Below are 27271 nucleotides of genomic sequence, written 5' to 3' on the forward strand. Positions count from 1 at the left end.
AGATTGAAACTGTAAAATAATTCTAGAGGGCTTAATTGATCCCTCTCACAATCTTCTATTTATAAGAATAAATTGATACACAAATACATGATAAATAGGGTAACCCTAGACACAATATAATCATGATAAATAGGGTAATCCTAGACATAATATAATCATGATAAATAGGGTAACCCTTGACACACTATAATGATGATAAAATAGGATAAATATCCTAACACTCCCCCTCAAGCTGGAGCATACAAATTGTATGTACCAAGCTTGGAACAAATAAACTCAATCCGAGGACCCCTTAATGACTTGGTCAATACATCTGCGAGTTGATCGTTTGACCCAATAAACTCAGTACATATTTCTTTGGTCAACAACTTTTCACGAACAAAATGACAATCAATTTCTATATGTTTAGTCCTCTCGTGAAACACTGGATTTGATGCAATGTGGAGAGCAGCTTGATTGTCGCAATACATCTTCATAGTATGGATGTCACAAAATTTAACCTCTTGAAGGAATTGTTTCACCCATATAAGTTCACATGTTAGTGATGCCATTGCCCTATACTCGGCTTCCGCGGTTGATCGAGCTACTACATTCTGTTTCTTACTTTTCCATGAAATAATGTTTCCTCCCAGAAAAACACAATATCCTGTTGTAGACCGTCTATCAATAGGTGAACCTGCCCAATCTGCATCACAATACCCAGAGACATGAATGCTTCCTTTATCTTCATATAACAATCCTTGCCCGGGAGCCTTCTTTACATACCTTAGAATGCGAATGAGAGCATTCCAATGGTCAATACATGGAGCCTGCATGAACTGACTAACCACTCCAACTGCAAAGGATAGATCTGGCCTTGTAATAGTGAGATAAATCAGTTTGCCAACCAGCCTCCTATACCTCTCTGGATCGGAGAATAATTCACCTTCTTCTGTCCTTAATTTCTGGTTTGGGTCCATGGGACTGTCTACCGGTCTACAATCAATCATGCCTGTTTCTTGTAATATATCAAGAGCATACTTCCTTTGGGAGATTACAACTCCATCTTTTGATTGCGCTACTTCAATGCCTAAGAAATATTTGAGACTTCCAAGATCCTTGGTTTGAAAATGTCTACACAAGTACTCTTTTAGTTGAGATATTCCAACAGCATCATTTCCTGTAATGACAATATCATCAACATATACTATTAAGTAAACACATTTCCCGAGAGAAGAATGACAATAAAAAACTGAATGGTCTGCTTCACTGCGTTTTAGCCCAAATTTTTGAACAATGGAGCTAAACTTTCCAAACCAAGCACGTGGGGATTGCTTGAGGCCATATAGAGATCGATGCAATTTGCATACCATACCAGACTCCCCCTGAGCAACAAACCCTGGAGGTTGCTCCATATAAACTTCTTCCTCAAGATCACCATGTAGGAAGGCATTCTTGATATCCAATTGATGAAGTGGCCAGTGACGAATGGCTGCCATGGCAAAGAAGAGACGAATAGTAGTCATCTTGGCTACAGGAGAGAAAGTGTCACAATAATCAAGACCATAAACCTGAGTGTAACCTTTTGCAACAAGCCGAGCTTTGAGCCGATCAATTTCACCATCAGGGCCAACTTTAACTGCATACACCCATCGACAACCAACCGCCTTTTTTCCTGGGGGAAGGGGCACCAGCTCCCAAGTATTACTGTGGTCAAGAGCCTGCATTTCTGCAATCATAGCTTGTCGCCATCCAGGATGATCAAGTGCTTCTTTCACATTCTTGGGTATAACAACAGAGGACACTGAGGATAAAAGAGAAAAATAGGAGGGCGACAATCGATGATAGCTTAGAAAATTATAAATGGGATGAGGGTTCCGAGTGGAACGAGTACCTTTTCTGAGGGCAATAGGCCATGCTGAATCATTTGCACCAGGAGGCGTGGGAGGAGGTGACGAGGGAGAAGAATCTGAAGTAGGAGATTCACCATTGTCTTGGGGAGGTGGACTATCCATTGGGGCCCTGTGTGGGATGATCTCAGTATGTGGAGAAACAGGTGTAGAAGGATTGTGATCATGACTGGGAATGACAGAGACAGTGGAGCTATTTGACTCAACCATTGGAATAGGAAGGACCTGCTGGAGGATAGAAACATCCTGAACAGATGGAGAGAAGTAAGGAGTCTGTTCAAAGAATGTGACATTGGCAGACATGTAATACTTCTTAGTTTCAGGAGAGTAACACCGATATCCTTTTTGAAGTCGAGAATAGCCTAAGAAGACACATTTGAGAGCGCGAGCGGAGAGTTTGTCTAGACCTGGAGACATGTCATGAACAAAACATACACAGCCAAACACTCGGGGAGATGTATGAAAGAGAGGATCATTAGGAAACAAAATGGAGAAAGGGACTTTATTATCAAGAGAGGAGGAGGGCATCCTATTAATAAGATAACATGCAGTTAAGATGGCATCCCCCCAGTGATGGACAAGAATATGGGCACCAAGCAAAAGGGTACGAGCAGTTTCAACCAAGTGTCTATTTTTTCGTTCTGCTATACCATTTTGCTGTGGTGTATGAGGACAAGTAGACTGATGTAAGATACCATGGGAACTCAAGATGGCAGAAAAGGAGGATGAAAAATACTCTTTGGCATTATCACTTCTTAATATTTTGATTACTTGACCAAATTGATTCTTGATTTCATTCAAAAAGGATGTAAAGATAGCTAACAATTCAGAACGATTTTTCATAAGATAAACCCAAGTACATCTTGAATATTCATCAATAAAGGTAACAAAATATCTATAACCAAAGGAGGAGATACGACTAGGTCCCCATATATCAGAATGGATGATGGAAAAACTAGAATTACATATTGATTGAGACCTTTTAGGAAAGGAAGATCTAACATGTTTTCCTAATTGACATGACTCACATTCTAAGGTTTGGAGACCACTAAGTTCAGGACACATCTTTTTTAATTTGGACAAATGAGGATGGCCAAGTCGATCATGTAGCACTTTAGGATTAAGAGCAGCAACACAAGACACCCTTGGACGAGATCCAAAATGGTATAATCCGCCAGCTTCATATCCTTCTCCAATCTGTCTCCCCGAACCACGCTCCTGTATAACAAAAGATTTATGATCAAAGGTTATTGAACAATTTAACATTTTAGTCAACTGGCTTAAGGAAATTAAATTAAAAGGACAATTAGGGACAAAAAGGACTGAGTTGAGATTGAGGGAGGGAGACAAAGAAACATGACCGACTCCTTTGGAAGAAGTTTTAGATCCATTTGCAAGGGTTATGAAATGAGGTTTTTCTCGAAAGGAAATAGATGAGAACAAAGAGGTATTACCAGAAATGTGATCAGAAGCACCTGAGTCAATTACCCATGAATTTTGACATTCCATAGATTGAGAAACGCAGGCTGTTGATGTATTGGGAGATTGAGATGGTTGTGCCAAGCTGTTAGACTTTAACCTTAAATACTCTTGATATTCATCCTCAGAAAACATAGAAGTAGAGGTTTCAGTTTTCAAAGTGGAAGTTTCAGTCTTCGAAATATTGGCGGTTTTGGAAGGGAAACCATGTAAGGAGTAGCAATTCTCTTGAGTATGACCCATCCTTTTACAATATGTGCATTGAGTACGTCCCCGACCTCCTCGTCCTCCTCCTCTAGTGCCACGTCCTCCTCTTCCTCGTGTGGCAACCATGACAGATGGTTCCACTAGTTCATGCGCTTCTTGAGTTTGAGATACCGGGACACACAGAAGGCGAGTGGTCAATGTTTCCATAGAGGGGACCTCATGACTAGTTAGAAGTTGATCTCTGAGATGATCAAAATCGGGATGTAGGGCACGAAGGATCAACACCATGTAGAATTTGTCTAGTTTCTTTTTTATATCCTCTAATGGATCTACTTCCAAAAACATCCTAAGTTCTTCGACAGCAGATTGGGCTTCAGTCATGAAGGACACCATATCATGGTCTGCCATTTTAAGAGATGCAAGTTTATTCGTAGTGTCATAGAGACGTTGAATATCGTTGGCATAAATGCTTTGGGCTTTCTTCCAAAAGGAGTGACAAGTTTTGAAAGCCCTCAAAGATACAAAAAGTTTGGGTTCCACTGATTGCCATAACAGGGCACACAACTGGAAATCTGCTTGTTTCCACTGATCAGCTTTTTCAGTAGGCACATGGCTTCCATCTCGCTCAAGGTGGTCATAATGCCCTTGGCCAAGGAACCACATTTCAACGGCAGCAGACCATGATAGATAATTTTTTCCATTTAGCTTCTCGGAGGTAATTGATGGACTTCCAGAGAAGGAAAGAGTACTGCCAGACGCCATTTCTGAAGAAGACGAATAGTACTAACGAAGAACAAGAAAACCCTAAGGGTTTAAACGAAGGAAACTTTGACAGTGATGGACGACGGTGGCCGGCAATGGCGGGCGGTGGCCGACGGTGACGGTGGCCGGACGGTGGCCGGAGACGGTGGCCGGAGACGGTGGCCGGACGGTGGCCGGCGACGGCCGACGGTGGCCGAAGGTTGACGGTGGCCGGCGGCGGGCAGCGGCGGGCAGCGGCGGGCGACAAAGAACTGTGGCGCCGAACAAATATATATTACGAGACAGAAACCAGAGCGGGATCTACCCGCTCTGATACCAACTTAAGATTGAAACTGTAAAATAATTCTAGAGGGCTTAATTGATCCCTCTCACAATCTTCTATTTATAAGAATAAATTGATACACAAATACATGATAAATAGGGTAACCCTAGACACAATATAATCATGATAAATAGGGTAATCCTAGACATAATATAATCATGATAAATAGGGTAACCCTTGACACACTATAATGATGATAAAATAGGATAAATATCCTAACAACTATAAAGAAATGAACAAAAGTCATCTTGCCATTGGAGAAAAAGTATTACCATAATTCAACCCAAAAATTTAACCTTTAGCCACAAGACGAGCTTTGAGGCGGTTAGTAGTATCGTCAAGACAAACTTTGATAGCAAAAACCCACCTGCAACCAACAATAGACTTCCCAGACGGTAATGTGACAAGCTCCTAAGTTTCACTATTCTGAAGAGCACTTAGTTCATCTTGCAAGGTTGACGCCAACTAGGATGGGCTAAGGCATCATCGAAAAATTTTGAAATGTTCACAAAAGAAATAAAAGAAAGACAAGTGTAAAAAGCCGAAGATAATCTATGATAACTGTTAGATGTTAAGGATTTATTTTCTGTTAGTTGGGCTTAGCCCATTCTGTATTAAGGGCATTGGCCCTTATGTTTCACTATAAATAAAACTACCCTTAGTGTATTCAATACACAAGGGGATATTTTCTCCTAATCCTCTCCATTTCTCACATGGTATCTAGAGCATAGGATTAGGTCCAGCCAACTCTAGTTTCCGGCAAAACTCATCGCCGCCGCCGCCGCCACTGTGGCCGCCGCTGTCGCCGCCGCCGCCTCCGCCGCCGCCGCCGCCGCCGCCGGAGTTCCAGAATTGACCGACGACCACATCATCGGCATCGTCTCGCCCGGGCGACCACCGTGGTACAAATATCGCAGCCAACGGACCAGTCACGCGCCTCCACGCGCCGCCGCCAGAATCGCCGGAGCCGCCGCTTCCCACCGCGCGTGACGGCGCGTCGCCGGAGAGTTCCGTCGCCGATCTGGACCGCCGTGATCGCCTCCTCGTCCTCTTTCTGGATCTGTGATCGTTGCGTCAATCGGAGTACTTTGGATTTTTAGGGTTTCTCCTTCTCCATGGCATCTTCCTCTTCTACGAACACTTATGTTGGTGGCTCTTCTTCTGATCCTTCAATATACACCAATTATGTGAATGTACACTTGTCTATTGACAAGTTAGATGGCACAAATCATGCAACATGGGCGTCTGACATCAAACTTTGGTTGAAGAGTCAAGGGTACTTAGATCACCTTACTCAAGATGTGACTACTGCTACAACGGATGACACTTCCCGCTGGATGAAAATTGATGCTCAGCTATGCATTGTCATAAAATCCACCATTCACTCCTCGTTGAAACAAATGTTTCGATCATATGAAACATGTTCAGAAGTTTGGGCACAGGCGAAGTTGTTGTACACAAATGACACTCAACGCCTGTATGGTGTTTGTCAGGACCTATTAACTGTTATTGGTCCACGCAATCATGGTTCCATGGCCGAATATTTGGGTAAAATTCATGCCCTTCTTCATGATTTTAATGATATATTACCTCCTGCTCCCACTCCTGCTGAAGAACTGGAACAACGATCAAAGTTCTTCATGTTGTTGGCTTTATACGGACTCTCTGATGATATCTCTCATGTCCGTGATCAGATTTTGGGTTCTCCTGTCATACCCAACTTTACTTCTACTTGTTCAGCTCTTCTGCGTATACCGAGCAAACCAGTCACTGAGACATCTCCTCATATTGATGACTCCTCAGTTATGGCTATCCAACGTAATGATCGAAGTCGGCCTCGCAGGCAAAATAAAGGACGTGTTACAAAATGTGACCACTGTGGCAAGTTAGGCCACAAAATTGATCAATGTTATGCACTTCATGGACGACCTCCTCGACCTGTAGCAATGGCCAATTCTGAACCATCTGGAGACCCTCCTACTTCATCTAATACCGTAGAAAAACCTGCAATCTTTAACGAATTTCTCAGATGGTATGAGGATCGTCAGCACTCTAGTTCCACTACATCTGCATCTGTTGCACGTACAGGTACACCTTTTGTTGGTCTGACTCACTTTCACTCCCTCGGATCTTGGGTCCTTGACTCAGGCGCCACCGATCATATCACTGGTAACAAGTCCTTATTTTCTTCTTTGTCATGTCCGGATAACTTACCCTCGGTAACAATGGCTGATGGGTCTAGAGTCTCATCTCATGGTGTTGGTACTGTTGATATTTTTCCGTCCATATCCATTGATCATGTACTTTATGTTCCCGGGTCTCCTTTCAACTTATTGTCCATAAGTCGTCTAACTCGTACCCTTAATTGTGTTATCTCATTTACTAAAGATTCTGTTTGGTTGCAGGACCGGAGTTCGAAACACATGATTGGCACAGGATGTGAGTCTCATGGCCTATACCATCTCCGCCCTTCTCCACATGTTGGCGTAATCATGGAGTCACCATCCCTTCTTCATGCTCAGTTAGGTCATCCTAGTCTTGCCAAACTACAACAACTTGTCCCGAGATTGTCACAATTATCAAGTTTGTCGTGCGAGTCTTGTCAGTTAGGAAAGCATACTCGTAGTTCCTTTCCTCGTAGTGTCTCACAACGGGCATCGTCCCCTTTTTCATTGGTTCATTCTGACATTTGGGGACCTAGTCGTGTTAAGTCCAATTTAGGTTTTCAGTATTTTGTTACTTTTATTGATGACTACTCAAGATGTACTTGGTTGTTTTTAATGAAGAATCGTTCTGAGTTGTTTCCTATTTTCCAATTATTTTTCAATGAAATAAAAACACAGTTTGGGGTTTCTATTCGAACTCTACGTAGTGATAATGGTCGTGAATACCTTTCTCAATCGTTTACACATTTTATGGCTTCTCATGGTATTCTTCACCAAACCTCATGTGCTTATACCCCTCAACAAAATGGGGTGGCTGAGCGCAAGAATAGACACCTTATTGAGACAACTCGTACTCTTCTAATTCATGGTCAAGTACCCTCACGTTTTTGGGGTGACGCCGTTCTCACGGCATGTTATCTTATAAACCGCATGCCATCTTCCGTCTTAGATAACAAAATCCCTCATTCTATCTTGTTTCCTCAAGATCCTCTACATCCTTTACCTCTTAGAGTTTTTGGGTCTACTTGTTTTGTTCATGATTTTAGTCCTGGTCTTGATAAGTTATCTCCTAGGTCTCACAAATGTGTCTTCTTAGGATTTCCACGGTCACAAAAGGGCTATAAGTGTTTTTCCCCTTCCCTCAATCGTCATTTTATCTCTGCTGATGTTACTTTTGATGAATCTTCTTTCTACTTTTCACATCTATCTTCGAGTTTTGAACCTCCACCTGTTACTGTTGATATTCCTATTTTCTGTGATTCTCCTAGTGATGCTCCACCCATTTTGTCTCCTCCTTCTTTGGACTCTCATTCACCACAGGATCGTCCTTCACCACCACCCCTTCAGGTGTATAGTCGTCGCAATCGTCTCCCTCATGACTCACTTCCAGTGCCGGTTCCTGTGTCTCCTCCGGCTCCAGCAAATGAGTCTGACCTGCCCATTGCCCTTCGTAAAGGTATACGCTCTACCCGTAACACTTCTCCCCATTATACTGTTCTTAGTTACCACAGATTGTCACCATCTTTTTATACATGTCTCTCATCCATTTCTTCTGTGTCCATTCCCCACTCTGTGGGTGACGCCTTAACTCATCCTGGCTGGCGTCAAGCTATGCTGGATGAATTAAGTGATTTACAGAAAAGTGGAACTTGGGAGCTTGTCCAATTACCATCTGGAAAGTCTGTTGTTGGTTGCAGGTGGGTGTATGCTATCAAGGTTGGTCCTGATGGCACTATTGATCGTCTCAAAGCTCGATTGGTTGCCAAAGGCTACACACAGATTTTTGGTTTGGATTATGGTGATACCTTTTCTCCAGTGGCAAAAATGACCTCTGTTCGCCTATTCATTGCCATGGCCGCTCTTCGCCAATGGCCTCTTCACCAACTTGATGTCAAAAATGCTTTCCTTAATGGTGATTTGCATGAAGAAATTTATATGGAGCAACCGCCTGGCTTTGTTGCTCAGGGGGAGTCATCTGGATTGGTATGTCGTCTTCGCAAATCCTTATATGGACTAAAACAATCTCCTCGGGCCTGGTTTGGTAAATTTAGCTGTGTTGTTCAACAATTTGGTATGTCTCGCAGTGAAGCGGATCATTCAGTGTTCTATCGCCACTCAAATGCTGGATGTATCTACTTAATAGTGTATGTCGATGATATTGTTCTCACAGGAAGTGACTATCTTGGCATCTCTAAGATGAAACAACACCTTTGCCATCATTTTCAAACCAAAGATCTTGGCAAACTCCGGTATTTTTTGGGTATTGAAGTAGCACAATCCAACACCGGTATTGTCATATCTCAGAGGAAGTATGCGTTAGACATCTTGGAGGAAACAGGGTTAATGAACTCTAAATCTGTTGAGACACCTATGGATCCTAACATCAAACTCCTACCAAATCAGGGGGAGCCTTTCTCAGATCCTGAACGGTACAGAAGACTAGTTGGCAAATTAAACTATCTTACTGTTACACGTCCTGACATTTCCTTCGCAGTTAGCGTTGTGAGTCAATTCCTAAACTCCCCATGTGAAGACCATTGGGATGCGGTTGTTCGCATACTGAAGTATATTAAAGGATCACCTGGAAAAGGTTTGCTATATGGTCCTAACAACGATACAAAAATCGTTTGTTATTCAGATGCTGACTGGGCTGGTTCCCCGTCTGATAGGAGATCTACTTCTGGATATTGTGTCTCTGTTGGTGGCAACCTAATATCATGGAAAAGTAAGAAGCAAAGTGTTGTGGCAAGGTCCAGCGCAGAAGCAGAATATAGAGTTATGGCATCAGCTACTTGCGAGCTTGTGTGGCTTAAACAATTACTCAGTGAATTGAAATTTGGAGATGTCACTCAAATGACACTTATATGTGATAATCAAGCTGCTCTCCATATCAGCTCTAACCCTGTCTTTCATGAGAGAACCAAGCACATTGAAGTTGATTGTCACTTTATTCGAGAAAAGATCATATCCGGAGACATCAAGACTGAGTTTGTTAACTCAAGCAACCAGTTGGCAGACATATTCACTAAGTCCTTACGAGGACCTAGAATTGATTATCTTTGTAACAAGCTTGGAACATATGATTTATATACTCCAGCTTGAGGGGGAGTGTTAGATGTTAAGGATTTATTTTCTGTTAGTTGGGCTTAGCCCATTCTGTATTAAGGGCATTGGCCCTTATGTTTCACTATAAATAAAACTACCCTTAGTGTATTCAATACACAAGGGGATATTTTCTCCTAATCCTCTCCATTTCTCACAATAACTTAAAACAATATATTGTGAAGAGGGATTACGGGTATAATGTATACCTTTTCGGAGGACAATTGGAAGGTCATACTCAGTTATTGGAGCTAGAGGAGACAAGTAGTTGGTACTTGATTTGAGTCACATAGTGGGTGTTGAGAACACTATTTGCAATTATAAACTTGAAGTGGTGGTGAAGATTCTGACAGTGGACAAGGCACAACTGGAGGACCACAAATAACGGGAATATTGACTGTATTAGGAATATTCACTTTAGATGAAGACATATAAGAAGAACAATGATATTTGAAGTAAAAAAAAGACTTATTGAAGGTGGCATCGATATAAACAAATTAGCATATAAGAGAAGGAGAAAAACACTTGTATCCTTTTTGTGATCCAGTAATAACTTTCAATACCAGGACTAAAACTATGAACAAAACATGTAGACCTAAAAACTTTTAGAGGTAAGGGATGAAGTTCATGAGAAAATAAAATAGAATGAGGTATTTTATTATCTAAAACCGAAGACAACATGCAATTAATGAGATCAGATGTAGTAAGAATAACGTCATGCCAAAAAATATTGAGGAACCTCACCATGAATTTAAAGAGTATGAGTTGAAGATAAAAAATAAAGGTAAGATATCTATCTAAGATATTTAATAATCTAATATATCTAATATATCTAACAACCACCATTGAGTGTGAATTTCGTATTGATTTAGTTTGGTCCAGCCAGCTGATATGGTGACACTGGCAGCTACTGTTTCTGTTCCTTGTAGTGCAAACAGTTAGTTCAGTGAGCTAACATGTTTGTGGTTGCTGGCTGTAACTGTTTCTGTTCCTTGTAGATCAAGCTACCTGTAGGTATATAATATTTGTTGTAACAGAATTCTAAATGGAATAAGAAATCAAATTTTCTTTCTTCAGTTCTGTCTCTCGTCTCTGTAAACTTCAACAGAGAGTTGTAAGTAGTATAAACATCTCATTGGCCAATAACTTTTGTCTTTTAGAATTTCATTATCTTTACATTTTGTCCTTATTGATTTGCTGGATATGAATGATGAATAATTTAGTGCTTTATCTGTGAAGTTGTTGCTTTTCATTTTTCCTAACAAACAAAAAAGACCCAACTAATTTTAAAACTATTTAATGTCTCTCCAGGAAGTTAAACTCAAAATCCTCTTTCTTGTTGAGATGCTGGATCCTTTTCTTGATCCTGCAATAGCTGTGTCAAAAAGCAAAATAGCATTTGGAGATTTAGCTTCCTCATTTCCAGAAAAGCAAGAACAGAATTGTACAATTGCTCTAAATATCATCCGTTCTGCTGTACGAAAGCCAGCTGTCCTACCTTCGTTGGAATCAGAATGGAGGAATGGATCTGTGGCTCCTAGGTATGGCGTCACTTACTGTGCTGTACTGTACTGTAGAAAATATAGTTGATATTTTGGATAGAAAATTTATCTTGTGGCTTATCTTTTATATCTATTTACATGGAAGATAAACCAAAAGTAAATATTTTATTATTTGTAGCTTATTCCCATTAATAAACAATAGCTTTACATGTATATAAATGGGTAAACATGTTGCAACCAAGAATTAGGATTAAGCTTCTTTTAAGACTTTTATATGTATATGTGTACATCAGGTAGATAGAGAAATAATAATAATTTATATAAAAATCTTCAATGCCCAGATAAAATGCATGTGGATCTCTTTGTGACTATGATAGTTCTTTTTAATAACTAAAAACTAACAAGACAAGTTAATTGTCCATTCCATTGATGTACCAAGTTTAATAATAATAAATTCTTAGAAACTAAGCAGATTTCTTTAGTTTTACACATTTACTTTATATCTGCAGTGTGCTTCTATCAATATTGGAACCGCACATGTGTTTGCCACCTGATGTTGACCTTTGCAAGTCAGTTTTACGACCAACTGACCATGAAACTGCATCTATTTCACCTCTTTCCTCTGGCATTAATGGTGGAGGTACTTTTTCTAAGTCAATTGGTCAAGATGATTCTGATGGAAAAACAGATGTTTCAGAAGCAGCAGGAAAATCTGATTCTGCTGAAGATCGTAGTCTACTTTTTTCCCCACCCGAGCTGCAGAGTATGACCTTGACAAATTTCTCTAATGTTCCTAAGCAAAATAGCTCTATTTCTAGCATTGGGGATATGAACTTGGAATCGAAAAACATGGCTGAGAAACATTCCACCGATCATTTTCTTACTAATATCTTGGATGCTGGCCTTGGTTTTGAATACTTCAACGTGCAGGCAGATTATTTCCAACTTCTGAACTATAATGATTCTGAACTTCGTGCTTCTGAGTTTAGACGCCTGGCTTTAGATTTGCATTCTCAGAGTGATGTTACTATTGAAAGCCATGATGCTGCAATTGATGCTCTGTTGTTAGCTGCCGAATGTCATGTAAATCCTTATTTTATTTCTTCTATTGGAGCCTCTTCAAAACTTACTGACTTGTTGAACATTAATGAATGTAAAACAGCGCATCCTCGTGATAAAGCTAAAGTGAAAAGAACTTCTGGAAAGAATAAACCTAATCTAGACACTATTGCACATATAGAGAGAAAAAGAGATAAACTTGTTTTTCAGATACTGCTTGAGGCTGCTGAATTGGACAGGAAATATAACGTAAGAGTATCTGGTGGAGAAATTGGTCCTTATTCTGCTGAAGGTTTTGATGAACAGATTATAAAACTGTCTCCCCTAGATGTACAATATGCTGATGCTCTAACCTTGGTTCGACAAAACCAAGCCCTACTATGTAATTTTTTGATCCAACGGTTGCAGGGAGACCAAATCTCAATGCATGAAATTCTCCTGCAGAGTCTTGTGTACTTTTTGCACACTGGCACTAAATTATATTGTCCTCCAGAACATGTGATTGATATCATTATAAAATATGCTGAAGACTTGAACAGGCTGCTGGCATCTTTTCATCACCAGCTGAAGGAAAGTAGTTTGTATTCAACACAGGAAAGAATGAAAGGGGTAGAGCGACGTTGGTTACTGCTACAGAGATTGGTAATCGCAGCAAGTGGTGGAGGTGAAGAGCATCATTTTGGAAATAATATACAAAATAATTACTTGTGTGGAAATTTAATTCCTTCTTCAGCATGGATGAAGAGAATTTCTCATTTTTCTGGTTCTTTATACCCTTTGGTTAGATTTCTTGGTTGGATGGCAATATCTCGTAATGCAAAACAGTATTTGAAAGACCACATTTTCCTTGCATTTGATCTGTCTCAGCTGACATATTTACTATCCATTTTTGCTGATGACCTAGCTGTTGTTGATGATGTTGTGAGTAAAAAGTATGAAGAGCTAAAAGTTGATGATTCACAGGTTGAAAACAGTTCTGCTAAAACAGAGTTTGAACGAGGTAATCAATGTGATGAGGAACGATCCTTTTGTGCAATATATCCGGAACTCTGGAAGTTCTTTCCTAATATGAAAAGGAAATTCAAATCTTTTGGAGAAGCCATTCTAGAAGCTGTTGGTTTGCAGCTGAGATCTGTTCCTTCCATTCTGGTGCCTGATGTTTTGTGTTGGTTTTCAGAGTTGTGTTTGTGGCCATTTTCTTTTGCTTCTTCAATTGGAAGTGATCATTTAAAAGGTTATAATGCTAAGAATGCCAGAGCGATAATCCTTTATATACTTGAAGCTATTATAGTTGAACACATGGAAGCTATGGTTCCTGAGGCTCCCAAGCTAGTTCAAGTGCTCGTGTCACTCTCAAGTTCTACATACTGTGATGTGTCATTTCTTGATTCTGTTTTGCGTTTGTTGAAACCTATCCTTTCTTATTCTTTGTCCAAGATTTCTCATGATGAAAATTTATTGGACGGTGATTCTTGTCTGAATTTTGAGGAATTGTGCTTTAACACTCTTCTCATGAAAATAAAACAAAAGAGTGAGGTCGAGCACAATTCTGAAGATAAAGGATACAATACAGCACTGGCTATTTTTATTTTGGCATCAATCTTTCCTGATTTATCTATTCGATATAGGAGGGAGTTTTTGCAGTCTTTATTAAATCTGGCAAACTTTCCGGCTTTTTCCCCAACAACTTTTTTCTTTGATTATCTCAGTGCATTTCAATGTGTTATGGATAATTGCAAATTACTATTACTGAATAACTTAAAAGAATTGGGTGTGGTTCCTCTTCAGCTATCCCCCTATCCTCATGCAAATGGTGATGGACTTTTTGAAGATAACTTAAAACCAAATTCATGGTTTCTTAGTGATGTCTGTCTCATTGTTTATGAGAGTGATGTTCATAATGTAGATAGTAACAACTCTATTGCTGATGTTGGTCATTGTGACTTACCTTCTGATTATTTAGAAGGATTTTGTAAGGACATAGAGGGTCTCATTTCAAACCTTAATCCAGCTATTGAGCGCTGTTGGAATCTTCATCCTCAAATAAGTAGAAAAGTATCAATAGCATCAGCCGAATGCTATGTCTTTTCAAAATGTTTGACATCAGTTTCTCAAAAGTTTCATAAAGCTGAAGATGATCAAAATTCTTCAATCGAGTCATCTGACATGCTCACACTTCATTGGAGAATTGGTCTTCAAGGCCTTTGTGAATTGGCTGTTATGCTTCAAGAAAGCAGTTGCTGGGAAGTTTCTTGCTTGATGCTTGATTGTTTACTTGGAGTACCATATAGCTTTTCCCTGGATGGTGTGGTAGGCATCATCTGTTCCACAATAAAAAATGTTTCTTGCTGTGCGCCAAAAATCTCTTGGCGTGTGCAGAGTGATAAGTGGTTAACTTCTTTAATTGCTAGAGGCATCTATAACAGTCAAGAAAGTGAAGTTCCTCTTATTGACCTATTTTGTACACTGCTGGTCCATGCCGAACCTGAGCAACGTTTTATAGCAGTTAAGCATTTGGGAATACTTCTTGGCCAGTGTACGAATGGAGAAAGAGCTGTGATGAACTCTAAAATTTGCTCTGACTTCATTCCAAATAAGTTAGTTTTATCCATTCCTGATTATGTTTTATCTCGTCTGGTTTCTAGTACTTGGGATGAAGTTGTTGTACTGGCCTCATCTGATTTGTCAGTACATTTAAGGGTTCATGCGATGGCACTTCTTTCAAATTACATTCCATTTGCTGAGCGCCATCACTTGCAATCTTTTCTTGTGGCAGCTGATGGCATATGTTATTTGTGTAATGCAAAAGCATCTCAAGATGGTCCTTTCCTGCAACTTTCATTAACTCTTATTGCTTATGCCTGCTTGTACTCACCAGCTGAAGATATTTCTTTGATTCCTCAAAATTTATGGGAAAATATTGAAACTTTGGGGTCTACAAAACATGGTATTGATCTTTATCCTTGCTGTCTGTATGAAATGGCGTACTAGAAATTTGGATTATATTATACACCTTCTAGCTTTTCCAGATGGCAAGCTCGGAGACCTTGAAAAGAGGACATGTCAAGTCCTGTGTAGATTGAGGGATGAAGGAGATGAAGCCAAAGAGGTATCTTCTGTAATGAAACTAGTCATTCATGCCAGTTTCAACAAAAAAACCATTAAATCCTTTTCCCGTCCATAGCATAATTTTGTATTTTGTTTTATCTTATCTCAATGAATTCTAAAATTACGATTCTATGCAAGGCCCTGAAAGAAGTGCTTTCTTCGTATTCTTCAAAGCAGTATGACCCAGACTTTGCTAATACACGTGAATCTATTAATCAGGTAATAATGTAATATACTTAAAATAATCATATAGTGTATAGCTGCTTATAGTGTTAGCAACGTATGTCCAAATAAGCAGTATGTCCAAATTTTGTTTGCAACGTATAGTGTATAGCTGCTTATAAATTTATTGTCACGTAATATCTAATCCTTCCCTAGTTTGTGGACTCTGAGTGAATAAACCAAAATTACTATTCTTTGTTTTGATTTTAATGTGTCAGATAGCGTATTTAACACATGTTTAATATGTGAATAGCTATTAACTAGAAATTATGGATGCAGTTACCACAATTAAGGGATTTGATTTATTTGTATGCATTTATGATTGATTCTATTGTACCCTGATATATCATAAAACGACTGTAGACAATGAATATATTGGTTGAGATTCCAGTTTGAGATATGGTCAAATATTATTATATAAGTGGATGCAAACTTTACTTACAAACCAATTGTACGAGGTTGAATATACAACACAACTTTCAGACATTTTTCTTTTGTAAACTTGGAAGTACAATTAAATTTGCACTGCTGTTGGTATATAACTTATGATTCATGCAAGGGTCTCTGAACATGTAGTGAAAATATTATATTTTTTCAATTGGGTAACGAAGTATTTCAATCTATTTATACTAAAATTTATGTGAATTGGTCATCCGTTTATACTATTTTCAGCTGGTATGCATCCTGGTTGGTCATAGTAGCCAAATTTTCGGCAACTGTTTTATGTCATATTTTCTTAATATATTAAGTTTGCAACAGGTACTTGGCAATTTAACAGCAGTGCACTCATATTTTGATTTATTCTCATGGAAGATCGAGCAAGATGATATGGTACGTGTGATCATTGGCTAAATGCATTTGTTATTTATATGATTAGTTACATATCTTTGAATACTTTCTAGGAGCTCGAGGAGGCTGAGTTGGAGCTAGACATTATACGAAAGGAACATTCATTACCAGGAAGAATGGAGGATTCCAAAGAATTGAGTCAGATTCCAGGTTTACCCCTTTAGTACATTTTGGTCTAGTACATATTGATTCTTATAACCAAGTGACACAAAAGTCTTCATACACTTTTTTATTGTTGTCTTGTAACTTCTTCATTGTTATAGTTGCTGAAAATCTTCCTCCCTCCTTCAAATTTGATTTATAAATTTGAACTTTACAGCCAACAAAAAGGATGTCTCAAGGCTTCAGCAAATCAAAGAGTGCATCCATTCCCTGTAAGTGGTTGTAGTTTTCTCTTTCAACCAGTAGTAAACATCCTCTTGGAAAATAATGCTAATTGTAGAAACCCTGTAGATTTACTCACTTTCGGTTTTATATTTGAAATATTTTCTCTTGCATGGCTTGATTTAGAGGGTATGCTTTTAAGTATGAGCTATTCTGTAAATCTCCCTGTAGAAGTATTTTCTTCTTGATGGTTTGATTTGTAGGGTTTGCTCGTCTTTAAGCTTGAATCATTTTATGATTGGTTGAAATCATTGGCAACTATGGGGTTACTGTCAATTTTTGTTGTCTGTGTGTGTTTTAAACGTTATCTTTCTTTTCGGTCTCTCACCTTTTTTGAAATCTTAACCATTTATGCTGTTGAGGAATGTGGCAAAGTATTTGAAACTTTTTTATATTATGTTATCAGAGAAAAGTCCAAACTTAAAGAAGATATTGCAGCCCGTAGGCAAAAGAAACTACTTATGAGACAAGCCCGTCAAAAACATTTGGAAGAAGCGGCTGTACGGGAAGCAGAACTTCTACAAGAACTTGATAGGTTTTAGCTCTTGTTGAGTATTTTGGTGCTTGATATTGTATTGTTTTGATATTTTTACTGGAAGTTGAGGATTTTAGTAACTATTCAACAGGGAAAGAACAGTTGAAATGGAAAAGGAGTTGGAAAGACAAAGATTGCTAGAAATAGAGCGTGCTAAAACAAAGGAATTGCGTTACAATCTGGACATGGAGAAGGAGAGGCAAACACAGGTAATCCCACTACGGGAGTTGTTATTGTTAAACGTGATGTAAACATGTAATACTGATATACTGATTCATACAATTATTTAAACTCGTAATCCCACTACGGGAGTTGTTATTGTTAAACGTGATGTAAACATGTAATACTGATATACTGATTCATACAATTATTTAAACTCCTAAGTTATTTAACCCAGCACATTAAGACTTACTAAACTTAATATTCTAGAGAGACTATTGAAGTTGGCATGTAGTTTCAAACATAGCTGAGGCAAGGACCATTTAGTAAACAATCTGTCATTAGATTTTAAATGTGAGTCGCAATTTGTATAGGCTCAACCACTGAATCACCAGTTCAGTTGGAGAAAATTTCAATATGCTCGGTCCTTGTAATAATTTCAAGATATATGTAGGTTGCTTGGTTATTCCTAATCCCCATTTACACTGAGACCAGCATTACATTAACCCAATTATCAAGTGCAAACTAATGCTTCTTTGTGTTCTCTGGTTCTCCATTAATGTCAAATTGCAGCCTCAATACCACACTTTTACTACTTGTTATGATGTATGGAACAAAGCCAAGAAAGTTGATAGGTTCAAAGGGAAGGTTTACAGTTGAAGGAAAACTGTATGGTTTATTTTATTGTAAGGTCGTTACTTATCTGTAGTTAGTTGCATCTGACTTCTATAAAGTTAGAATGGATAGTTTTAGCAATTACTATCTTTATTTTGTAACTTGTGAAGGTTAGGGAGGGAGAGTTTGGTTCTCTCTAATAACCATAAAGTTGTATGTTGTTTGGGTCCTCTCTCCAGAGGAAACCCAGTTAATGTTATAATACATTTTACAGTAAAGATAATGGAGTTAAGATCTTGTGTTGGATGTAAGAGAGAGTAAGGAACTTGATTATTAAGGACGATGGAAGGCATGTAGTTGATCAAATAACATGTTAGAACAACATCTCCCCACAAGCGAAGAGGAATATTTTGGTGAACAAGAAGGGTACAGACAGTTTCAACCAAGTGTCGGTTCTTTCTTTCGGCGACACTGATTTGTTGGGTGTGTGAGAGCGAGATGTTTGATAGAGGATACTGTGTTAACTCAGAAAATACTGAAATTGGGAAGAATCACGAGCATTGTCAGTGCGTAAAATTTTAATAGAGGTGCCAAATTGATTTTGAATTTCAGTTGAGAAACATAGAGATATAGAAAAAACATCAAAACGATCTTTCATTAAAAAATAACCAAGTACATTAGGAGAAATCCTCCATGAAAGTAGCTAAGTAATAAAAACACAAAGTAGAACAAACATAACTAGGACCCCAAATATCAGGTGAACTAAGGCAAAAGGTGACAAAGCACTTTATTAACTCGAGTACCATATATATGACGAGTGTGTTTTCCTAACTGACGAGACTTGCATTGAAAAGATGAACTGTGAGACGTATTAGGAAGCATGAGACACATTTTGGTAGACTAGGATGACTTAAGCATTAATGTTCAAGTGCTTGAGATGTAGTGGAGATACAAGCAACCGATTGTGACCGATAGTGTAATTGTTGAGACTAATGTTCTGCTCCAATCGTCTTTCCAGTATGTTGATCTTGAACAAGAACAAAATTATTAGTAAAAAGGATAGAGTAATTTTTGGTGAGTGAGCTTGCTTATGGAGATTAAATTTAAAAGACACTCAGGAATAAATAGCTCAAAATCTAGGGTAAGATTAGATTGTTTGACCAATGCCATTAACTTCCATTTGAGAGCCATTTGCCATAGTAACAAAGGGTAAAGAATCCAAATAAGTCAATTGAGAGAAAAGGAACTTGTTACCAAACATATGGTCAAATGCACAGAGTTAAGAATCCAAGGTCCAAGGGAGGAGGGACTGAGAAATATAGGCTACAAGATTACCAGACTGAGCAACAACGGCGACAGGTTGTGTGGCTGCCTTGTATTGGAGGAACTCATTATAGGAATCAACGTGTTAAGAAGTGGACTTTAAGCCTAACTCAACTCCACAAAACCGACTTCGAAGGTGAGGTTTGCACCCACTTATATATTATAGATTGGCCTTATCTCTAGTTGATGTGGGACTTTCAACACCCCCCCCCCCCCCCCCCCACCTCATGCTGAGGTATATACATCTCGAGCGTGAGACTAGACATTAGTGAGTGGTCCAGTGGTCCAGTAGCGGTCCGATAGCAGGTGAAACAATAGGTCCATCAAACAACAAATATCGCTAGGATAGGCTCTAATCAGACTCTGATACCATGTTAAGAAGTGGACTTTAAGTCTAACTCAATCCCACAAAACCGGCTTGGAATGTGAGGTTTGTACTTATATATTTTAAATTAGTCTTATGTTTAGTCAATGTAGGATTTCCAACACAACGGAACTTGAAATCTCATCAGATGGTTTTGGAGAATTGACCTGAGCAATATTAGTTGTCTTATGTTGTTGTGGTATTTTTGTACGACATTCTTCCTCAGTATGACCATACCGTTGACAAAAATTGCAATGAGGGCGTTCACCACATTTTCCACTTCGTCCCCCCTGTAGGAAGATTGGGGCTAAAAAGCAGAGGAGTTAGTTTGAGGTACATGAGATTGATCAAACATGTGAGGAACAAAGAGGCAAATTAATTGTTCACTAACGGTGTTGTTAGATGGAACAACTGTGCCAAATAAGATTTGATTGTGGATAGAGTCAAACTCTGGAGGAAACCATAAAAAACTTGCCACGTTGTTCAGCATGTTTGTATGATTATTAGTGAAAGGCATCAATGACTCAAAATCATCAATTAAGTGATCGAGCTTACCAAGATATGTTTGTATATGATGATTTTCCAGCTTCACTGTGATAAGAATGGAAATATTCTAACACTCCCCCTCATGCCATGAGGAACCTTCAACCTATGACTTAGGTGTTGAAATTCCTTGGTGTTAACCAACTAATAGCACTGACTCTCCTTGGAGACTTGTAAATAAATGACACAAGCCATCAGGAACATCACAGCTGCTACAATACGCAAAGCTAAACAAATATTATGAAAGGAGGATAAGGAACAATGCTGAAACAGAGGTATAATGCTGAAATAGAGAGTTTTTTTTTTTTATTTGGTCGAGCGAGACGAACGACAGTGACGCCTTGTGATTCCGACACCAGAAAGGTGGCGTGTGACAAACAAGCGCCGGAAGCTTATCGGAGAGAAGTCGTGCGTGACAAGATGAGAATGAGGCAACGACTAGGGATGGGTCGCACTCCTCGAGACGCACAAAACCCCTAACTTCGCCAGAGAAAATGTGACAATGGCGGAGGCGAACGTCGGACAAATGTGGCGCACATGGCGGCGCCTAGATGAGAACTAGCCCTCTCGCTCAAGGAGACGATCCAGATCACTAGTCGTTGGACTAAACTGTGGCAGCAGATGGCAACAGAGGACAATAGACGATGGTTGGCAGCGGACGGTGGTCGGCAGCGTACAGCTGCGGACGGTGGGAAACAACGGATAGCGGCAGACAATGACGAACGACGTCGGGAACAAAAGTTGATGGTGACAAACTTCTACAACTCCTCATAGTGGCAAAACAGTGCTAGATGGACAACGACAAATGGCACCAGACAACGACAAACGATGTCAAAAAGCGACACAGCGCCTGGACAGCGGAAAACGGTGCCTGGACAGCGGAAAACGGTGCCTGGACAGCGGCAAACGGTGCCGGACAGCGGCAAACAGTGCCTGGACAGCGGCAAACGGCGCCTGGACAGCGGCAAACGGCGCCGGACAGCGGCAAACAATGCTTAACAGTTGCGGACAACAACTAAGGTTTGAAGACTAGACAAAATTCAGAACGAAACTGCTCATTTAGGTATTTTAGAAAAGATGAAATTTTTAAGGCCGCTGGTGGCGGCGCTGGCCACCGGCGGCAACAAAGACCGAGTAGGAAGAGACTCAGACAACCTGCTCTGATACCAACTTGAGATTGAAAGTAATTCTTGAGGGCTTAATTGATCCCTCTCATAATCTTCTATTTATAAAAATAAATTGATACAAGAGTACATGATAATTAGGGTAACCTAGACACAATATAATCATGATAAATAGGGTAACCTAGACACAATATAATCATGATAAATAGGGTAATCTAGACACAATATAATCATGATAAATAGGGTAAATATTCTAACACCTAGATTATGTAACGGTTAATTTCCTACAAATCTGCAACAACTGATTACATTTTAACAATGTTGATGACATTGTCCTTACTGGTGATGATGAGATTAGAATTCGACAACTCAGAGCACCTTTCACAACAATTTCATACTAAAGATTTGGGCTCTCTTAAATATTTCATAGGCATCTGTAATTATCATTAATCAACACAAGTATACTCTTAAAACTGGTATGATTGACTGTTGTCCTTGTGATACTCCTATGGATCCAAATATCAAGCTTCTTTTGGGTGAGGTGGAGCCATTGAAAGACCGGGAATATATCACCTTCATTAGATCTGACATCACTTTCGTGGTTAGTGTGGTAAGCCAATTTCTAAATGTCCCTTGTTATAGCCATTGGGATGTTGTGACATTTATTCTTCGATACATAAAAAATGCTTTAGGACGAGGATTATTCTATGAAGACAAGAAATACTAAGATCACTTGTTACTTTGATGTGGATTGGGCAAGATCACCATCAAATAGAAGATCCACTTTTGGGTACTGTGTTCTTATCTAAGGAAATCTATCTCATGGAGAGAAGCAAGAAGCAAAATATAGTTGCTAGATCTAGTGCATTAGCAGAAATCGTGCTATGGCAACAATCACTTGTGAGCTTACGTGGCTTAGGCAACTACTACTACAACTAAAAATAGGGGACATCCATGAAACAAAGCTTATTTGTGACAATCATGCTACACTTCACATTGCATCAAACCTGGTCATTCCATGAAGGAACCAAATACATTGAGATTGATTGTCACTTTGTTAGAGAAAAGGTGCTCTCTAGCGAAATCATTACTTATTTGATCAACTTTAGCAATCAGTTAGCTGACATGTTCACCAAGCCTCTTAGAGGCCCTCAGGTTGAGTACATTTGTAACAAACTTGGTGCATATGACATATATGCTCTAACTTCTAACTTGAGGGGGAGTATTAGAATGTAATTAGTTACATATTTGTGGAGAATTAACTATTATTCTAGGAAATTAGGATGATTGATTCCTAATTATTAGGTGGAAATTTATAAGTGATTCTGTAAATTAGTATAAATACATACTGTGTGGTCTCCATTAGACACACAATACACTAAGCAAATATACTTTTCTATAATTAAAGTATCCTAATGTATTGGATACAGATATGTGATACAAATTGAAGTATGAATACATTATTGGTTGGGCCTAACTCACTACTAAAGTCAAACTCAAGGGTGGAGGATTTCCAGGTCTTATGGGAAGCATCCTATGTGTTGCCAGACAATGTGGAACATCTTTTCACTACATTTGACTGGCAATGCTGAGGATGGAAAACAAAGCCTAGGGTCATCAACTTTAAGCTATACAGAGATTTATTGAGTGTTCTGGCAAATGCAGATCCTTCCTAGGCAATAAATCTAGGTAGTTGCTTGACATAAACTCCCCTTTTTCAATTTGCCTCGGGAGGAATTCTAGATACCAAATTATTGAAGAGAACTATGAAATAGTAGAGAAGATTAGGAGAAATCTCCCTTATGTGTTTAGCATACACATAGGGTAGTTTATTTATAATGTAAGATAAGGGTTAAACCCTAAATACAGAATGGGCTAAGCCCAATTAACAGAAACACACAACTTAACATCTAACACTCCCCCTAAAGCTGGAGCATATAAATCATATGTTCCAAGCTTGTTACAAAGATAGTCAATTCTAGGTCCTCGTAAGGACTTGGTGAATATGTCTGCCAACTGGTTGGTTGAGTTAACGAACTCAGTCTTGATATCTTCGGATATGATTTTTTCTCTAATAAAATGACAATTAACTTTAATGTGCTTGGTTCTCTCATGGAAGACAGGGTTAGAGCTAATATGAAGAGCAGCTTGATTATCACATATAAGTGTCATGTGAGTGACATCTCCAAATTTCAATTCACTAAGTAATTGTTTAAGCCACACAAGCTCGCAAGTAGCTGATGCCATAGCTCTATATTCTGCTTCCGCGCTGGACCTTGCCACAACACTTTGCTTCTTACTTTTCCAAGATATCAGATTGCCACCAATAGAAACACAATATCCAGAAGTAGACCTCCTATCAGGAGGGGAACCAGCCCAATCAGCATCTGAATAGCAAACGATTTTTGTATCGTTGTTAGGGCCATATAGCAAACCTTTTCCGGGTGATCCTTTAATATACTTCAGTATGCGAACAACTGCATCCCAATGGTCTTCACATGGGGAGTTTAGAAATTGACTCACCACACTAACTGTGAAGGAAATGTCAGGACGCGTAACAGTAAGATAGTTTAATTTACCAACTAATCTTCTGTACCGTTCAGGATCTGAGAAAGGCTCCCCCTGATTTGGTAGGAGTTTGATGTTAGGGTCCATAGGTGTCTCAACAGATTTACAGTTCATTAACCCTGTTTCCTCCAAGATGTCTAACGCATACTTCCTCTGAGATATGACAATACCATCATTGGATTGTGCTACTTCAATACCCAAAAAGTACCGGAGTTTTCCAAGATCTTTGGTTTGAAAATAATGACAAAGGTGTTGTTTCATCTGAGAGATGCCGAGATAGTCACTTCCTGTGAGAACAATATCATCGACATACACTATTAAGTAAATACATCCAGCACTTGAGTGGCGATAGAACACTGAATGATCCGCTTCACTGCGAGACATACCAAATTGTTGAACAACACAGCTGAATTTACCAAACCAGGCCCGAGGAGATTGTTTTAGGCCATATAAGGATTTGCGAAGACGACATACCAATCCAGATGACTCCCCCTGAGCAACAAAGCCAGGCGGTTGCTCCATATAAATTTCTTCATGCAAATCACCATTGAGGAAAGCATTTTTGACATCAAGTTGGTAAAGAGGCCATTGTCGAAGAGCGGCCATGGCAATGAATAGGCGAACAGAGGTCATTTTTGCCACTGGAGAAAAAGTATCACCATAATCCAAACCAAAAATCTGTGTGTAGCCTTTGGCAACCAGTCGAGCTTTCAGACGATCAATTGTGCCATCAGGGCCAACCTTGATAGCATACACCCACCTGCAACCAACAACAGACTTTCCAGATGGTAATTGGACAAGCTCCCAAGTTCCACTTTTCTGTAAAGCACTTAATTCATCCAGCATAGCTTGACGCCAGCCAGGATGAGTTAAGGCATCACCCACAGATTTAGGAATTGACACAGAAGAAATGGATGAGAGACAAGTGTAAAAAGATGGAGATAATCTGTGGTAACTAAGAACAGTATAATGGGGGGAAGGGTTACGGGTAGAGCGTATACCTTTACGGAGGGCAATAGGCAAGTCAGACTCATTTGCTGGAGCCGGAGGAGACACAGGAGGCGGCACTGGAAGTGAGTCATGAGGGAGACAATTGCGGCGACTATAAACCTGAAGGGTGGTGGTGAAGGACGATCCTGTGGTGAATGAGAGTCTAAAGAAGGAGGAGACAAAATGGGTGGAGCATCACCAGGAGGATCACAGATAAGAGGAATATCAACAGTAACAGGGAGAGGTACAAAACTAGAAGATAGATGTGTAAAGTAAAAAGAAGATTCATCAAAAGTGACATCAGCAGAGATAAAATGACGATTGAGGGAAGGGGAAAAACACTTATAGCCCTTTTGTGACCGTGGAAATCCTAAGAAGACACATTTGTGAGACCTAGGAGATAACTTATCAAGACCAAGACTAAAATCATGAACAAAACATGTAGACCCAAAAACTCTAAGAGGTAATGGATGTAGAGGGTCTTGAGGAAATAAGATAGAATGAGGGATTTTGTTCTCTAGGACAGAAGATGGCATGCGGTTGATAAGATAACATGTCGTGAGAACAGCATCACCCCAAAAACGTGAGGGTACTTGACCATGAATGAGAAGGGTACGAGTTGTTTCAATAAGGTGTCTATTCTTGCGCTCAGCCACCCCATTTTGTTGAGGGGTATAAGCACATGAGGTTTGGTGAAGAATGCCATGAGAAGCCATAAAATGTTTAAACTGTTGAGAAAGGTATTCACGGCCATTATCACTGCGTAAAGTGCGAATAGAAACCCCAAACTGAGTTTTTATTTCATTGAAAAATAGAAAACAACTCAGAACGATTCTTCATGAGAAACAACCAAATATATCTGGAATAGTCATCAATAAAGGTAACAAAATACTGAAATCCTAAAGTTGACTTAACACGACTAGGTCCCCAAATATCAGAATGAACCAATGAACCAATATCATATGTTTCGAACTCCAGTCCTGCAACCAAACAGAATCTTTGGTAAATGAAATAACACAATTAAGGGAACGAGTTAGACGACTTACGGACAATAAGTTAAAAGGAGACCCAGGGACATAAAGTACATTATTAATGGATATGGACGGAAAAATATGAACAGTACCAATACCATGAGATGAGACTCTAGACCCATCAGCCATCGTTACCGAGGGTAAATTATCCGGACATGACAAGGAAGAAAACAAGGACTTGTTACCAGTGATATGATCGGTGGCGCCTGAGTCAAGGACCCAAGATCCGAGAGAGTGAGTCAGACCAACAAAAGGAGTACCTGTGCGTATAACAGAAGCAGATGTAGTGGAACTAGAGTGCTGACTGTCCTCATACCATCTGAGAAATTCCTGAAAGAGTACAGGGTTATTTATGGTATTTGATGAAGTAGGATGGTCTGCAGACGGTGATCGGGGAGGTGGATCAGAATTAGCCATTGCTATAGGTCGAGGAGGACATCCATGAAGCACATAACATCTATCAATTTTGTGGCCTAGCTTGCCACAGTGGTCACATTTTGGACGTCCTTTACCTGGTTGGCAAGACCGACTCCGATCATCAAGTTGGGCAGCCATGGAGAGGGAGAAACCCTAAAAAATCCAAAGTGCTCCGATTGACGCAACGACAACAGATCCAGAAAGAGGACGAGGAGGCGAGCACGACGGTCCTGGTCGGCGGCGGATCTCGCCGGCGACGCGCCGGCACGCGCGGCGGGAAGCGGCGGATCTGGTGACCTTTGCGGCGGCGCGTGGAGGCGCATGGGTGGTCCGTTCGCCGCGATCTTTGTACCACGGTGGTCGCCCGGCCGAGACGATTCCGATGGTGTGGTCGCTGATCGATTCTGGAACTCCAGCGACGGTGGCGGCGGCAACGGCGACGTCAGCAGCGGCAACGGCGACGGCAGCAGCGGCAACGGCGACGGCAGCAGCGGCAACGGCGACGGCAACGGCGGCGGCGATGGGTACCGGAGACTGTGGAACTGGCTGGAA

The 27271-nt window shown here is 39.9% G+C and overlaps 1 protein-coding gene across 6 annotated transcripts in view; it reads left to right on the plus strand.

Annotated features, from left to right (window-relative positions):
* LOC108347374 (uncharacterized) overlaps nt 1-27271 on the plus strand; it is a 47266-nt gene that overhangs the window by 15468 nt on the left and 4527 nt on the right. For 5 of the 6 annotated variants that reach the window (XR_008245181.1, XM_052868194.1, XM_017586571.2 and 2 more), the window contains 9 exons: nt 11238-11467; nt 11938-15434; nt 15508-15596; nt 15734-15814; nt 16577-16648; nt 16720-16816; nt 16986-17040; nt 17457-17585; nt 17677-17794. Coding sequence is in view for 5 of the 6 variants with exons in the window: in XM_052868194.1 (XP_052724154.1) it covers nt 11238-11467; nt 11938-15434; nt 15508-15596; nt 15734-15814; nt 16577-16648; nt 16720-16816; nt 16986-17040; nt 17457-17585; nt 17677-17794 (4368 nt within the window). In the remaining variant the exon portion in view is untranslated. The remainder of the gene's footprint in view (nt 1-11237; nt 11468-11937; nt 15435-15507; nt 15597-15733; nt 15815-16576; nt 16649-16719; nt 16817-16985; nt 17041-17456; nt 17586-17676; nt 17795-27271) is intronic. The other variant, XM_017586570.2, reaches the window with a different exon arrangement.

Source organism: Vigna angularis, chromosome 9 (genome assembly GCF_016808095.1).
Source record: "Vigna angularis cultivar LongXiaoDou No.4 chromosome 9, ASM1680809v1, whole genome shotgun sequence".
NCBI lineage: Eukaryota > Viridiplantae > Streptophyta > Magnoliopsida > Fabales > Fabaceae > Vigna > Vigna angularis.